Below are 15,991 nucleotides of genomic sequence, written 5' to 3'. Positions count from 1 at the left end.
AAAAAAAAAAAAAAAAAGAAACGAAACAGGAGATACATAACTGACACCACTGAAGTACAAAAGATCACTCAAGGTTACTATGAACACCTTTATGCACATAAACTAGAAAATCTAGAAGAGACGGATAAATTCCTGGAAAAATACGCCCTCCTAGGTTAAATCAGGAAGAATTAGATACCTTGAACAGACCAAAAACAAATAGCAAGATTGAAAGGGTAACTACATTACCAACAACAAAAAGTCCAGGACCAGACGGATTCACAACAGAATTCTACCAGACATTCAAAGAAGAATTGGTACCAATCCTTTTAATACAATTCTATAAGATAGAGAAGGAAGGAACACTCCCTAATTCATTCTACGACATCAGCATCGCCCTAATACCAAAACCAGGAAACAACATAACCAAAAAAAGAAAACTACAGACCGATATCCTTGATGAACATAGTTGCTAAAATCCTTAACAAAATACTAGCTAACTGAATACAACAACATATCAAAAAGATAATCACCATGATCAAGTGGGTTTCATACCACGGATGCAGGGATGGTTTAACATATGCAAATCAATGTGATACACCACATACACAGAATTAAAAACAAAAAAAAAATCACATGATCATCGCAACAGATGCAGAAAAAGCATTTCACAAAATCTGGCATCTCTTTATGATTAAAACTCTCTGCAAAATCAGCATAGAAGGGATATACCTTAATGTAATAAAAGCCATCTATGACAAACCCACAGCCAATATAATACTGAATGGGGTAAGTTGAAAGCATTCTTTCTGAGAACTGGAATAAGACAAGGAGGCCCACTCTCACCTCTCCTCTTCAACACAGTACTGGAAGTCCTAGCCAGAGCAATCAGACAAGAGAAAGAAAGGGCATCCAAATCGGTAAAGAGGAAGTCAAACTGTCTCTGTTTGCTGACATTATGATCGTTTACCTTGGAAACCCTAAGGACTCCTCCAGAAAGCTCCTAGAACTGATAAAAGAATTGAGCAGAGTTTCCAGATACAAGATTAATGTACACAAATCAGTAGCTCTGCTATACACCAACAGCAACCAAGCAGAGATTCAAATCAAGAACATAATCCCTTTTACAATACCTGCAAAATTAAAATAAAATACTTAGGAATATATCTAACCAAGGAGTCAAAAGACCTCTACAAGGAAAACTGCAAAACACTGTTGAAAGAAATCATAGATCACACAAACAAATGGAAACACATCCCATGCTCATGCAGGGGTAGAATCAATATTGTGAAAATGACCATACTGCGAAAAGCAACCTATAAATTCAATGCTATCCCATCAAAATATCACCACCATTCTTCACAGAATTAGAAAAAACAATTCTAAAATTCATATGGAACCAAAAACAGCCCACATAGACAAAGCAAGGTTAAGCAAAAAGAACAAATCTGGAGGCATCACACTACCTGATTTCAAACTGTACTATAAGGCCATAGTCACAAAAACAGCATGGTACTGGTATAAAAACAGGCACATAGACCAATGGAACAGAATAGAGAATCCAGAAATAAACCCAAATACTTACAGCCAACTGATCTTCGACAAATCAAACAAAAACATAAAGTGGGGAAAAGCTGCCCTTTTCAACACATGGTGTTGGCTTTTCAACAAATGGTGTTGGGATAATTGGCTAGCCACATGCAAGAGAATGAAACTGGACCCTCATCTCTCGCCTTATGCAAAAATCAATTGATGATGGATTCAGGACTTAAACCTAAGACATGACACTATAAAAATACTAGAAGACAACATTGGGAAAACCCTCTAGACACTGGCTTAGGCAAGGATTTCATGACCAAGAACCCAAAAGCAAATGCAATAAAAACAAAGATAAATAGCTGGAACCTACTTAAACTAAAGAGCTTTTGCACGGCAAAAGGAACAGTCAGTAGAGTAAACAACCCACAGAGTGGGAGAAAATCTTCACAATCTATACGTCTGACAAAGGACTAGTATACAGAATTTGTCTACAACAAACTCAAATCAGTAAGAAAAAAAAAACAATTCCATCAAAAAGTGGGCTAAGGATGTGAATAGACAATTCTCAAAAGAAGATATAAAAATGGCCAACAAACATATGAAAATGCTCAACATCACTAATGATCAGGGAAATGCAAACTAAAACCACATTGCGATACCACCTTACTCCTGCAAGAACGGCCATGACCAAAATCAAAAAACAGTAGATGTTGGCATGGATGTGGTGAAGAGGCAACACTTCTACACTGCTGGTGGGAGTGTAAACTAATACAGCCACTATGGAAAACAGTGTGGAGACTCCTTAAAGAACTAAAAGTAGAACTGCCATTTAATCCAGCAATCCCACTGCTGGGTATCTACCAGAGGAAAAGAAGTCATTATTCAAAAAAGATATTTGCACATGCATGTTTATAGCAGCACAACTGACAATTGCAAAATCATGGAACCAATCCAAATGCCCATCAATCTATGAATGGATAAAGAAACTGTGGTATATATGTATGTATGTATGTATATGTGTGTATACATATATGATACTAAGCAACCATAAAAAGGAATAATTAACAGCATTTGCAGTGACCTGGATGAGAGACTATTATTCTATGTGAAGTAACTCAAGAATGGAAAACCAAACATCATATGTTCTCATTGATATGTGGGAGCTATGCTATGAGAATGTAAGGCATAAGAATGATACAACGGACAAGAAATAAAAGACTACAAATATGGTATAGCATATACTGGCTCGGGTGATGGGTACACCAAAAATCTCACAAATCACTACTAAAGAACTTACTCATGTAACCAAATACAACCCGCACAAACTTATGGAAAAATTAAAAATAATAAAAATAAATAAAATTGGGATACCCACTTTTAAAAAATGAATATTTTCCTTCTCCCTCTCTAGGCTATTAGTGGCCCTTCTATTTCATGAAAACTGTGACTGTCTTGATCAGTTCTATGTTCCTTTTTATTTGAGACCTAATTTTTCACTAGTTTTGGATTTAGCAAAGAATTTTGATATTTGATGAATTTTTGGCCACTGCAAAACTTTTTAGAATCAGATGGATTAATAAACTACAAATATAATGTAAATGCTAAGAATAAAGGAGAATAAAGTTACTATTCAGCTATTATTAATAAAAAAAAAAAAAGAAAGAAATGAAGGGCAGGCATCCAAATAGGAAGACAAGAAATCAAACTATCCCTGTTTGCAGATGATGTAATTTTATACCTAGAAAATTCCACAGTCTCAGTCCAAAAGTTCCTTCAGCTGATAAACAACTTCAGCAAAGCTTCAGGATACAAAATCAATGAACGAACATCGCTAGCATTCCTATATACCAACAACAGCCAAGCTGAGAGCCAAATCAACAAGGCAATCCCGTTCACAATTGCCACAAAAAGAATAAAATACCTAGGAATACAGCTAACCAGGGAGGTGAAAGATCACTACAATAAGAATTACAAAAGACTGTTCAAAGAAATCAGATACACAAATAAATGGAAAACTATTCCATGCTCATGGACAGGAAGAATCAATATCATTAAAATGGTCATACCGCCCAACGCAATTTATATAATTCAATCCTATTCCTATCAAACTACCAATGACATTCATCACAGAACTAACTAAATAAATAAATAAAAACTATTTTAAAGTTCATATGGAACTAAAAAAGAGCCTGATATTCATTGCCAAGGCAATCCTAAGCAGAAAGAACAAAGCTTGAGGCATCACACTACCAATTTCAAACTATAGTACAGGATACAGTAACCAAAACAGCATGGTACAGGTACAAAAACAAGCACACAGACCAATGGAACAGAATAGAGAGCCCAGCAATAACGCCACACACCTACAACCATATGATCTTCAACAAAGCTGACAAAAACAAGCAATGGGGAAAAGACTCCCTATTCAATAAATGGTGCTGGGATAACTGGCTAGCCATATGCAGAAGATTGAAGCTGGACTTTTCCTTATACCATATATAAAAATCAACTCAAAATGGATTAAAGACTTAAATGTAAAACCCAAAGCAATGAAAACCCTGGAAGACAACTTAGGCAATACCATCTGGACTCAGGAATGGGCAAAGATTTCATGACGAAGACACCAAAAGCAAAAAAAAAAAAAAAAAAGATGGGATCTAATTAAACTTAACAGCTTCTGCACAGAAAAAGAAACTATCAACAGAGTACACAGACAACCCACAGAATGGGAGAAAATACTTGCAAACTATGCATCTGACAAAGGTCTAATATTCAACATCTACAAGGAATTTAAATATACAAGAGATAAACAACCCCATTAAAAAGCAGGCAAAGGACATGAACAGACACTTTTCTAAAGAGGACATACATGTGGCCAAGAAGCATATGAACAAAAGTTCAATATTAATGATCATTAGAGAAATGCAAATCAAAACCACAATGAGATACCATCTCATACCAGTCAGAATGGCTATTACTAAAAAGTCAAAAAATAACAGATGCTGATGAAGTTGTGAAGAGGAGGGAACACTTATACACTGTTGGAGGGAGTGTAAATTAGTTCAAACAATGTGGAAAGCAGTACAGTGATTCCTCAAAGAGCTAAAAGCAGAACTATAATTCAACCCCACAATCCCATTACTGGGTATATACCCAGAGGAATATAAATCATTCTACCATCAGGACATATGTACACTAATGTTCACTGCAGCACTGTTCACAATAGCAAAGACACGGAATCAACCTAAATGTCCTTCAGTGACAGACTAGATAAAGAAAGTGTGGTACATATACATTATGGAATACTATGTAACCATAAAAAATAATGAGGTCATGTCTTTTGTGGGAACATGGATGGAGCCGGAGGCTAATAACTAGCAAACTAACTCAGGAACAGAAAACCAAATACCGCATGTTCTCACTCAGTGGGAGCTAAATGATGAGAACTCTTGAACACACAGAAGGGAACAACAGACACTGGAGTTTACCTGAGGGTGGAGGTTGGGAGGAAGGAGAGGAGCAGAATAGGTAACTATTGGGTACTGAGTTTAATACCTGAGTGATCAAATGATCTGTACAACAAGCTCCCATGACATGAGTTTACCTATGTAACAAACCTTCACATGGACCCCCAAACCTAAAAGTTAAAAAAAAAGAAATGTGTGTTGAATAGACAACAGATTGTAAACTGCATCTTAGAAGAAGGTTAACAAACCAGTATCTCACAAATAGAACAACAATCAAGTTCAGCTGAGCAACCTCAGTCAACAAACCTGTCCAACTAGAAAGGGCATATGTTTATTTTTCCCCAAAAAATGATTTTTTTTTTCTATTAGGTTGGCGCAAAAGTAATTGCAGTCTTTGCCATTAAAAGTAAAGACAAAAACCACAATTACTTTTGCACCATCCTAATAGTCTCATGGCTTTCAATTGCAACGTTTTGTTTCCTACTGATCAGAAGCAAGGGAGAACAAATGAACTGGTGCCTGACAGTAAGGGTGGAGGTGAAAGCATGTGAAAGGAGGTGAAGCACTACTCGCATATTGACGGATTCACTGCAGCACTGACTAGTTCACAGTGACCACTTTAAAATGGCATTAAATAATCAGTATATTTAAAAAGACATGTTAACCAGAACCCAAGACATTAGCTAGTTGTACACGAATAGTAAGAAAACTCCTATATGGGCCGGGCGCGGTGGCTCACACCTGTAATCCCAGCACTTTGGGAGGCCGAGGTAGGCGAATCACGAGGTCAGGAGATCGAGACCATCCTGGTTCACACGGTGAAACCCCGTCTCTACTACAAATACAAAAAAACAGCCAGGCACAGTGGTGGGGATCTGTAGTCCCAGCTACTTGGGAGGCTGAAGCAGGAGAATGGCATGAACCTGGGAGGTGGAGCTTGCAGTGAGCCGGGATCACGCCACTGCACTCCAGCCTGGGTGACAGAGCGAGACTCCATCTCAAAAAAAAAAAAAAAGAAAACTCCTATATGATTCCCAGCTAAGTAACCATTCAAGAAAATTAATTATATTTAATCACAGTTCAAGGAAGAAAATTGAACACTACTTTTAAAAAGAGGATACAAGATTTAAGAGGATTCCAAACTCTTTAGAAATAAAAATTACCTGATCAAGTGCCTACAAAGCATATTTTTCCAAATCAACAAACACTTAGTGAGCCACAGACCCAACTGGTACTTTTTAAATATGAAAAAGGAAATCCTTTTCAAAAAAAGAAAATCCTTGCTTTTTTCTATGACTCCAAGTAAGAACCACTTACCTGCCTGTCAATTACCTTCCTGGGAACTTCTCAAAGTCCTTTTTTCTGTATCTAAATAAGATGCGTATAAATACATTTTCCGCAAGTCTGGCTTCATTAATGTTTTACCAGTACCCTCTAAGGATGAGTCTCACAAATAGAAAGTGAAATTAAGGCCAGGCATGGTGACTCATGCCTGTAATTCCAGAACTTTGGGAGGCTCAGGTAGAAGGATCACTTAAGCACAGGAATTCTAGACCAACCCAGGCAACATAGGGAAACTCCCAACTCTACAGTAAACTTTTATTAATAAAAACTTAGCCAGGCATGTTGGCACATGCCTGTGGTCCCAGCTACTCAGGAGGCTAAGGCAGGAGGACTGCCTGAGCCTGGGAGGTCAAGGCCACAGTGAGTTGTAATTGCACCACTGCACTCCAGCCTGGGTGACAGAATAGAGACCTTGTCTAAAAATAAAAAATAAAAATAAATAGTCACACTGTGTGAGGAAAAAGAGATTTCTGCCTCAAAGAAATCCAGCTCCAATTTAAGGATCTGCCCCGTTTTCTAACAACAAAGAAAGTATGTTCTCTGCTTAATGATATCAAGTGGAGGTGTATGGAAACCAAGCTCAGCTATGGGCTCCCTCTCTTCTCCACTGACATCCCACACTCTTCCTGGAGTCTCATGGCTTCACATGCTCCTCCCCAAAAATGTAGACACTCAAATCCAACTTCAAACTTGCCATCTCCATTTGTGTAACCAATAAGAACATTCTACTTAACATGGTCAGAATAGAACTCTTTATTTTATTTTATGTATTTTTCTCAGAGTCTTCTACATCTTAGCAAAGGCATCACCCCCTAATAAATTATTCAAGCCAAAATTCTAGGCAGTGTAATACAGTGGTCAAGAACATAGACCTTGATGCCAGACTGTATGGATTCAAATCCTGCTTCTGCTCCTCACTACCTGCACAAAGATACTACAAGCCTCAGAGAGTGATAATGGTACCTGCCTTATAGGGTTACTATAAAGACTAAATGCATTAATTCATATAAAGCATTTACAACAGCATTTGGCAAATATTAAATTTTCACTACGCTTAAGCTCTCATCATCATTATGCTGATTCTTCTTTCTCTCACAACCAATCCATCACGTTAATAATACTTCAAAAACTAACTGAAATCCACTGACTTCTCCCAGTCACATCACCACAACCAATCCATTTCAAGTCACTATCTAGATTAATGTGAAAACTTCCAGACGAGTCCTCCCGCTTCCATTCCTTTTTTATCCCCCAAAATGGTTTTCAAGCAGCAGCCACAGTCATCTATTTTAAACATAAATCAGAACGTATCACTCACTTATTCAAAATCATCCAATGTCTTTCCACTATATTAGGCTAAAAAAAAATCAAACTCTTTACCCTGGGACTCTACCTCAAAGTCTCACAGAGTCCTACACCTAGCTATTGCAGCCTTATTTGGTAGCATTCTACCATAGCTCACTATGCTCTAGCTACACTGGCCTTTCTGATTCTTAAAAAAAGGCCAAGAATCCTCCCTTTTGGGGCCTTTGCATTAGTGACTTTTCCTGCCTGGAATGCAGTTCCCTCTATATTTGTTCAGCTGGCTCCCTCATGTCATTTACAATATTGTTATTGTTTATTTCTTCAATAATTGTCTATCTCCCACTAGAATATAAGCTTTGTAAGAGAAGAAATCTCATCTCATTTGTTAAGTAGTGTACCTCTAGTACCCAAAACTATGCATGGATAAACAAATAAAAAGTTATTTAAAAATAAACCATTAAGGCCGGGCGCGGTGGCTCAAGCCTGTAATCCCAGCACTTTGGGAGGCCGAGACGGGAGGATCACGAGGTCAGGAGATCGAGACCATCCTGGCTAACACGGTGAAACCCCGTCTCTACTAAAAACTACAAAAAACTAGCCGGGCGACGTGGGGGCGCCTGTAGTCCCAGCTACTCGGGAGGCTGAGGCAGGAGAATGGCGTGAACCCGGGAGGCGGAGCTTGCAGTGAGCTGAGATCCGGCCACAGCACTCCAGCCTGAGTGACAGAGCGAGACTCCATCTCAAAAAATAAATAAATAAATAAATAAACCATTAAATAAAAGAACTGGCTACAGCTTCTAAAATTGCCATATGAAGCACAAAAAAAAAAAATCTATCTTTCTCTCATTCTTTTCCCTAACTGGTTATCAATCTATTGAATCGTAGCTCCAAATTCACCCCTTGTGCCTGCACTGTGACTGGACCTTAATATACTCACCTTTGAAAATTTTATCAGAGTTTGAAGACCTAAATCACCTGGTTATACAACTCTTGACAAAGGCACAGTTACCATCAAAAGACCCTAAGAATTACAATCAGAAAACCTAAGATCAAGTCAGGGCTCCAGCAATTATTAGCCAACATAATCTTGGACAAATTACTTTGGCCTCTCTGCACTGCATTTTCCTCATCCATATAATGCACATTATAACCCCTTTCTGTCTCAGTGACTTATAGTGGGATCAACAGCATATATAAACAGTAAACTGAACAAAAGAAAGTTTATATCATTATTTGTTATCTGTCAGTTCAATACAATTTTACTGAGCACTAACCCTATGTGCCACATGCTACACTTGATAAAAATTTGAATTAAGAGAAATCCCTCACTCTCAAAGAACTTACATTTTAATTGAGGAGGAAAACACATAATAAGAATAATTTCACTGTAATTTGGTCGTGTGCAGAATGCTGTGGGAACACAAAGGAGATACACGTAGCACAATCTTGGGACTTAAGGGAAGGTTCTGAGAGGAAGTGGGGCCACAGAGTTCCTATCAAAGGAAAAAGTAATGTCAAATTTTTATCAGTCCTAAACCATGTTCAAAAGCTAGATAGTTATATTATAAAAGTTATATGATCATAGGTTAAGAATAAGCTTTCAGATATCACCTGGGGTAAAACTCTTATCAATTTATAACTTCCCCCAGAACCATTTATTTCATCTTCTATCACTCATCAAAATACCTTTCAAAAAATCTACTTTAGGGTACTTTTTCTTATCATACAAGAATATTTCCATTTATAAAGCTGAAATTTTTCAATTACATACTCCAAGGTCAAAACCTTCCTCAATGGAAAGGACAGTAATAAAGAGACCATAGCAATAGGTTTAGATTTCTACTTCACCACAGCCCTAAATGAAACTCCTTCGCTTCCCTCCTGCTCCTTTCCACAGCCGTCAGGAAGGGCTCCCAGGCAACAACCCCCACCACTCTTCTACATAAGAAAAAGTGCTCTCTGGACCTCCTCTCAACCAGGCTCAGCCCTGAACCACTCAGGAGAAAGCAAGTCACTATCTATCTTCTATTAAATCCAAGACACCAAGGCCAGAATTCTCCACAGCCCACCCGTAATCAAGACAAATCCTTTTCTTTCTTTCTTTTTTTTTTTTTGGAGACAGGGTCTCACTCTGCTACCTAAGTTGAGGTGCAGTAGCATCATTATAGCCATTATAGCTCATTGCAGCCTTGATCTCCCAGCCTCAAGTGATCCTCCCACTTCAGCCTCCCAGGTAGCTGGGACTAACAGGCGCATGCCAGCACACCTGGCTAGTTTTTGTTGTTGTTGTTTTTAGTAGAGATGGATTCTCACTATGTTGCCCAGGCTGGTCTCAAACTCCTGAGCTCAAGCAATCCTCCCGCCTCTGCCTCCCAAAGGACTAGGGTTACAGGTGTGAGCCACCCCACTCAGCCAGAATAAATCCATTTAAAGTAAATCTAAATTCATTAAAGCTGTACACAGATATACTCAATACCCTACAATTCCATTCCTAAACACATAATCAACAGAAATATGTTTTCCAAAATATGTGCTACAACGTTCAGAGCAGCAGTATTTGTGATAACCAAAAAAAAAAAAAGCCAAATGCCTATCAACAAGAGAATGGATAAATTTTGATAAAGCCAATCAGAATTGGGCTGAATCAAAATCATGTAATCTGACAGAATGCAATGAAAAGAACATAGCATAATTTCTGTAACAGTACTGCTTAAAATGTCTAACTTGAATCTAAATTGGTAGAAACACCAGATAAACCCAAACTGAGAGATACAAAATAACTGCTGATAATCTTCAAAAGTAACAAAGTCCATGAAAATCTAAGAGAAACTAAGAATCTGTGGCAGACTGAAGGAGACTAAAGAGACATGACAACTAAATAACAAATGTGAATTAAAATTGCGTATGGGATGTGATTGAGACAACTGGTGAAACCTCAATGGGGTCTGAGGGTTAGATGGTAGTAACTTATCAACGTTAATTTTCTTATTTTGATGTTGAATTGTGGTTATGTAGGAAAATGTTCTGTATGAAGGAAATAAACACTAACAAGTATTGGGGGTGACAAGACATCAGGCTGGGAACTCATTCTCAAATGATTTAAAGAAAAAGTTGCTATTTTCTACTTAATTTTCTGTAAGTCTGTGATATTTCAAAGTTTTTTAAAGTATTAATTTTTTTAAACAGTATGCTTGGAGCAGGAAGAATGAGTAGAAAGAAGTAAAGAAGAATGGAATTAAAAGTTCATAAATACTATATTTCTTATCAACAAGGTACAAAGCTTAGGCGCAGCTGGCTGAAAATGAATTTACTACAAACTTATGAACCCAAGTTTTGTCTTTTCTCTCAGTATAGATCCCTCACTTCTACCCAGAAAGTAGAAAAAAATTGTAAAATTTCACAAAAATCTGCCACATACCCTTCTTTCTACACTGGAATATTGGGATGATAAATCACAAATATACATGGAATATCTTGACTTATCTAAAATAAAAATGTGTGGCAAATGTACAACTTTTTTAAGTTGCTTTCAAGGCAAATTTATAAAATAAACAGTCAAAACTTATTAAAAATGTATTTAAGCTTTGCAATACACAAAATCAGAAGTAGCTTTAAAACCCCAAAAGTAAAAGAATTTCAGATTCATTTTCATAGTTAGATTATTAGGCACTGGGCAGCTTGCTTGAATAGAAATTACAAAGTGAAAAACTTTGTACATTTAATTCATATTAAGTGTCTTTTCTAGGTAGTAGAAAATTGTTGTCTGCCTCCCCATCATCATTCTCCCGTCTCCCCATTCCTAACAATCATCCATTTTTGTTTGTGATATTGTGGTTTCAGGAACACACTGACTCTCAGCTCCCATGATCCCCCATCTAAACGGGCAGACATACGATCTTAGGCTTGGCTACCCCTTAAACCACAATAACTGCTTTAGTGATAGACATGTGATAGGGATTAAACTCTGTCCCAAAAAAAATCGTATGTTGAGGTACTAACCCCCAGTACCTCAGAATGCGACCTTATTTAGAAATAGGATTGTTGCAGATGTACTTAGTTACAATGAGGTCACATTGGAGTTGAGAGGTGACTGATATCCTCAGAAAAATGATATTCCAATATGACTGATATCCTTAGAAAAAGCAGAAATTTGGGATATGCAGGGTGAATGCCGTGTGAAGACTGGAGTTATGTTACCACAAGTCAAAGAACTACCAGAAGCCAGAAGAGAGATGTGGAATAGACCTTTCTCCAGCACCTTCAGAGGAAGCATGGCCATGCCAACACCTTGATTTCAAACTTCTGCCCTGGGACAAAGAAACTCTTTTAGATAGTATGCTATACAGAAATAAAGCCTGATCCCATGGTAACTAATTTTGCAGCCATCAGAAAGCCAGACTGAGGATAAGGCATATACATAAGGGTAAAGATATATTCAGAGAAAGGGATGAAACATTCAGCAAGCTATGTCTGAAGTCCATACTATGTCTAGACTTCTCAATTTTATGAGCTAGCAGATTATATTTATTGGTTAATGTGGCACAGGCTATTACCTGCAACTGGAAAAGAAAATACTAATGCAGACATTGATCTAGGTACCAGGATGCTCTCTGCTACTAGAGAAAGAGAATTTCACTCAAATATGAGTTCCTCAGTTAGTGCCTTTAAAAATGAAAATTTCATTATCCCATGTAATAAAAAGTTTGGTGGTTCCAGAATAGGTTAATTTAGCAACTCAATGACCGCAACAAGGACTCAGATTCTTTCCATCTTTCTACATGTCTATGCAGCAAATCGGGTTGTCCCGAAGGTACCTGCCTCATCTCTAGATGGCTGCAGCTGTTCCAGGCATCACATTCAGTTACAACAATATCCAGAGGGGGTAAAAAAGACTGCTTCATCCCACATGCCTTTCTTTTTTTTTTTTTTTAGCAATAAAAACTTTTTTCAGAAGCCCCCAAAGAACTCATACTTTTTAGCCACAATTACAATGTCACAGGCATAAATCAAAGATTTGGTAAGAAGGAAATGACTATGATCAGCTTAAAAGTAGTACTAACATGCCAGAAGTTTTCTGAAATGTATGGTGATATTTTCGGTTGTTATGGAGACTAGGGGCCACCACCAGCATTTAATAGATGACAGCTAAGACTGTCCTATATCCTGGAAAATATTTGTCTATTTCACACAAAGAAATGTGGTCTAAAATGTCAACAAAGAGAAAATGGGTGAATAAAACTAAGAATAATAAAAGACCAATGGCCAAACAGTAGACAAACATCAGTGTCTTCCACAGAGGTTCACAGTGGTGAAAGACACTATTCTTAGTTATAACTAGAATATAATCTAGGGTAGTGACAGACAAGTAAAGAAAAAATTTTAAAGCATCAACTTTAATGAGGATAAAGAAATAACAGGATTAGGAATGGAGAAAGAATATTAACAGTTACTAAGTATCTGTTATGCTAGGTGTTCTCATAATTCCTTCATTTAATAAACACAGAGTTAATATTTTAGTCTTCCCAAATGCTGACATAGCTAAATTATACATATTTAGGTAACCCCAGAGAATCAATAAAAATTTATTTATATCAGAAAATACTACAATTTTTAACTCAGAAGGAAAGCTTGGCATATGCTTACACTATAATCAATATAGTTTAAAGCAGTAATGTCACACAACTTTGAGGTCTTCTTCTGCATCAGGTACAAAAAAAGCATTAAAAACTAGACTCACATTAAGAGACAACAACTGTAAAATATGTGTTTTACATATAAAAATGTGAATAGTTTTAAGATATGACCACTTAAGAGTCACACTTCCAACAAACTACTTAAAAATCACTGATCATGTCATTTGTTCAACACAACTACCTCCAAATTCACCCAGTACGGAGCTATTCATTGCAGCACTAGCATATCACTGTGTTAGTATTTAAAATTTTCTTCTATACTGTCTTCTACTGATACCAAATACTAATTCAGAACAGAAATCTAGGAGTTATATCTACCACAGGCCACATTAATTGTTAAGAGCCATATATGAAGTCTATTTCTAAGGAAAAAAGACATGACTATGAAGAAACTCACAGAGGTTACTCACAAAATTAATCACTCAGCATTGGTATTAGTAGGATCAAGAAAAAAAACTTAAAAACCACTATGAGTAGTAACAAATAAAAACCTAGGAGTTTTGGGATTAATAGTACAATATCATAAGTAACCTGAATATCATTATGAAAACTGAATTAACTTATTTCCTAGAGAAACACAGAACAAAACTACCAAGGGTATATAACTGAAAGTGTAAACATGTCAAATACGGAAATAAAGTAAAATACTTACTGCCAAAGCCTTGGACAGTTTGGCTCTAAATTCATTCAGGATGATTGCCACAATGTCCTTAAGTGGTACATAAGCAAAGCCATCTTCCAAATAGACTTTCCTTCCTCGAAACAAATCCAGAGCATCAGCAAAAGGGATCTGAATTAAGAGTGAAACAGGGAAAATAAGTCAGCACCTGTCATTAAGAAATTCTCCTAAGTCTTCATATGTATAAAGTATACAAAAAGAAATTCATTAGTCCTAGCAGAGCCAAAAGAATAACAAAATGATTAATTTATCCTCCTTAAAACTCGACAGCATTAGCAAAGAGCGGCAGTACAAAAATATGTTCGTTTCAGAGTTATGTTTTGAAAAATAGTAACACTAGGCCAGGCGCGGTGGCTCAAGCTTGTAATCCCAGCACTTTGGGAGGCCAAGACGGGTGAATCACGAGGTCAGGAGATTGAGACCATCCTGGCTAACACGGTGAAACTCCATCTCTACTAAAAAACTAGCCAGGCGAGGTGGCGGGCGCCTGTAGTCCCAGCTACTCGGGAGGCTGAGGCAGGAGAATGGCGTAAACCCGGGAGGCGGAGCTTGCAGTGAGCTGAGATCGGGCAACTGCACTCCAGCCCGGGTGACTGAGCCAGACTCCGTCTCAAAAAAAAAAAAAAAAAAAGAAAAATAGTAACACTAACACTAAAAGGCCAAGTTGGAATACTTTCTTTTATTCCTTAACTCTGAATTTATAAAACATAATCCCCAGGATTTCAAACTCTTAACTCACGACTTCTACACATGTTGCATTCACCTCACATATCCCACACTGTATTCTGCATCAGAGAGAATCCTAATTTGTAAACAACATATTCAGTGCTGAAAATTACTTGTAAGTAAATAATTCCAATTTCTTCATCTATGTTTCCGTTCTCACTCCAGAGAAATATATTGAGAAAGCTAATCTCAATACTCAGAAATGGAAATAATAATAAGCATTCGGTTTTGCTATTAAAATAAGTATTTGCCCCAAGAATTTATTTTTTAAAATCTTAGAATTTTAAACCCTATGAACAATCCTAAAATTCTGAGATGAGCAAAGTATGATATTAGTAAACTGTAAAAATCATTCTTACTCTCCAATACAGTTTTTCTTTTTTAAAAAAATGAGGTTAAAAAAGTAGGTGAAAAATGCCTCCCAAATTGCCTATTCATTCAAGTTTTAATGAAGAATTAAATATAAATGCATACAATTTTCTGTATATCCAATGACATCTCACACTATAAACAGATCATGTGTTTTTTAACAACTTTCAATTAATTTACCGATTTCTACAACTACAACACAGTCCCTGCCCTCATGGGCACACATGGAAAGTCAAACAGCCCTACAAGATAGAACTGTGTGATACTGCACTAAATAGGTAGCTTACATAGGACATATTAGAGGAGCAGGTAAGAGGGTTTACTGCAATAATATAGGGAAGAAACATGAGTTTTAGTCCAAGCTCTGATACTGACTAGACTTATTTGGTGAATTTAATAAATGCCTCTAAATCTCAGCAGCCAGATCTGTAAAACTGAGAGAGGGGAGGAAGAGATAGGCTAACTGACCCTTAGGGATTCTTTAGCAATAATATTCCATGATTCTAGCTTATTAAGGTGGTCATAGAGGAAATAAAAATGCTCAAGTAGGAGGGCGGAGCAAGATGGCCGAATAGGAACAGCTGCAGTCTCCAACTCCCAGCGCGAGCGACACAGAAGACCGGTGATTTCTGCATTTTCAACTGAGGTACTGGGGTCATCTCACTAGTGAGTGCCGGACAATCGGTGCTGGTCAGCTGCTGCAGCCCGACCAGCGAGAACTGAAGCAGGGCGAGGCATCGCCTCACCTGGGAAGCGCAAGGGGGAAGGGAATCCCCTTACCTAGCCAGGGGAACTGAGACACACAACACCTGGAAAATCGGGTGACTCCCACCCCAATACTGCGCTTTAAGCAAACGGGCACACCAGGAGAATATATCCCACACCTGGCC

General features: G+C 37.5%; 1 protein-coding gene across 2 annotated transcripts in view; it reads right to left on the bottom strand.

Annotated features, from left to right (window-relative positions):
• The window catches only part of PRIM2 (primase, DNA, polypeptide 2 (58kDa)), a 410,194-nt gene that overhangs the window by 249,717 nt on the left and 144,486 nt on the right, over positions 1–15,991 (bottom strand). For both annotated transcript variants that reach the window (XM_011945621.1, XM_011945620.1), the window contains exon 7: positions 13,980–14,117. In XM_011945621.1, coding sequence (XP_011801011.1) covers positions 13,980–14,117 — 138 coding nt within the window. The remainder of the gene's footprint in view (positions 1–13,979; positions 14,118–15,991) is intronic.

Source organism: Colobus angolensis, unplaced genomic scaffold, assembly GCF_000951035.1.
Source record: "Colobus angolensis palliatus isolate OR3802 unplaced genomic scaffold, Cang.pa_1.0 Scaffold241, whole genome shotgun sequence".
Taxonomy (NCBI): domain Eukaryota; kingdom Metazoa; phylum Chordata; class Mammalia; order Primates; family Cercopithecidae; genus Colobus; species Colobus angolensis.
Note: the sequence above shows the minus strand (reverse complement) of the source record. Positions and strands in the feature narration are given on the sequence as shown.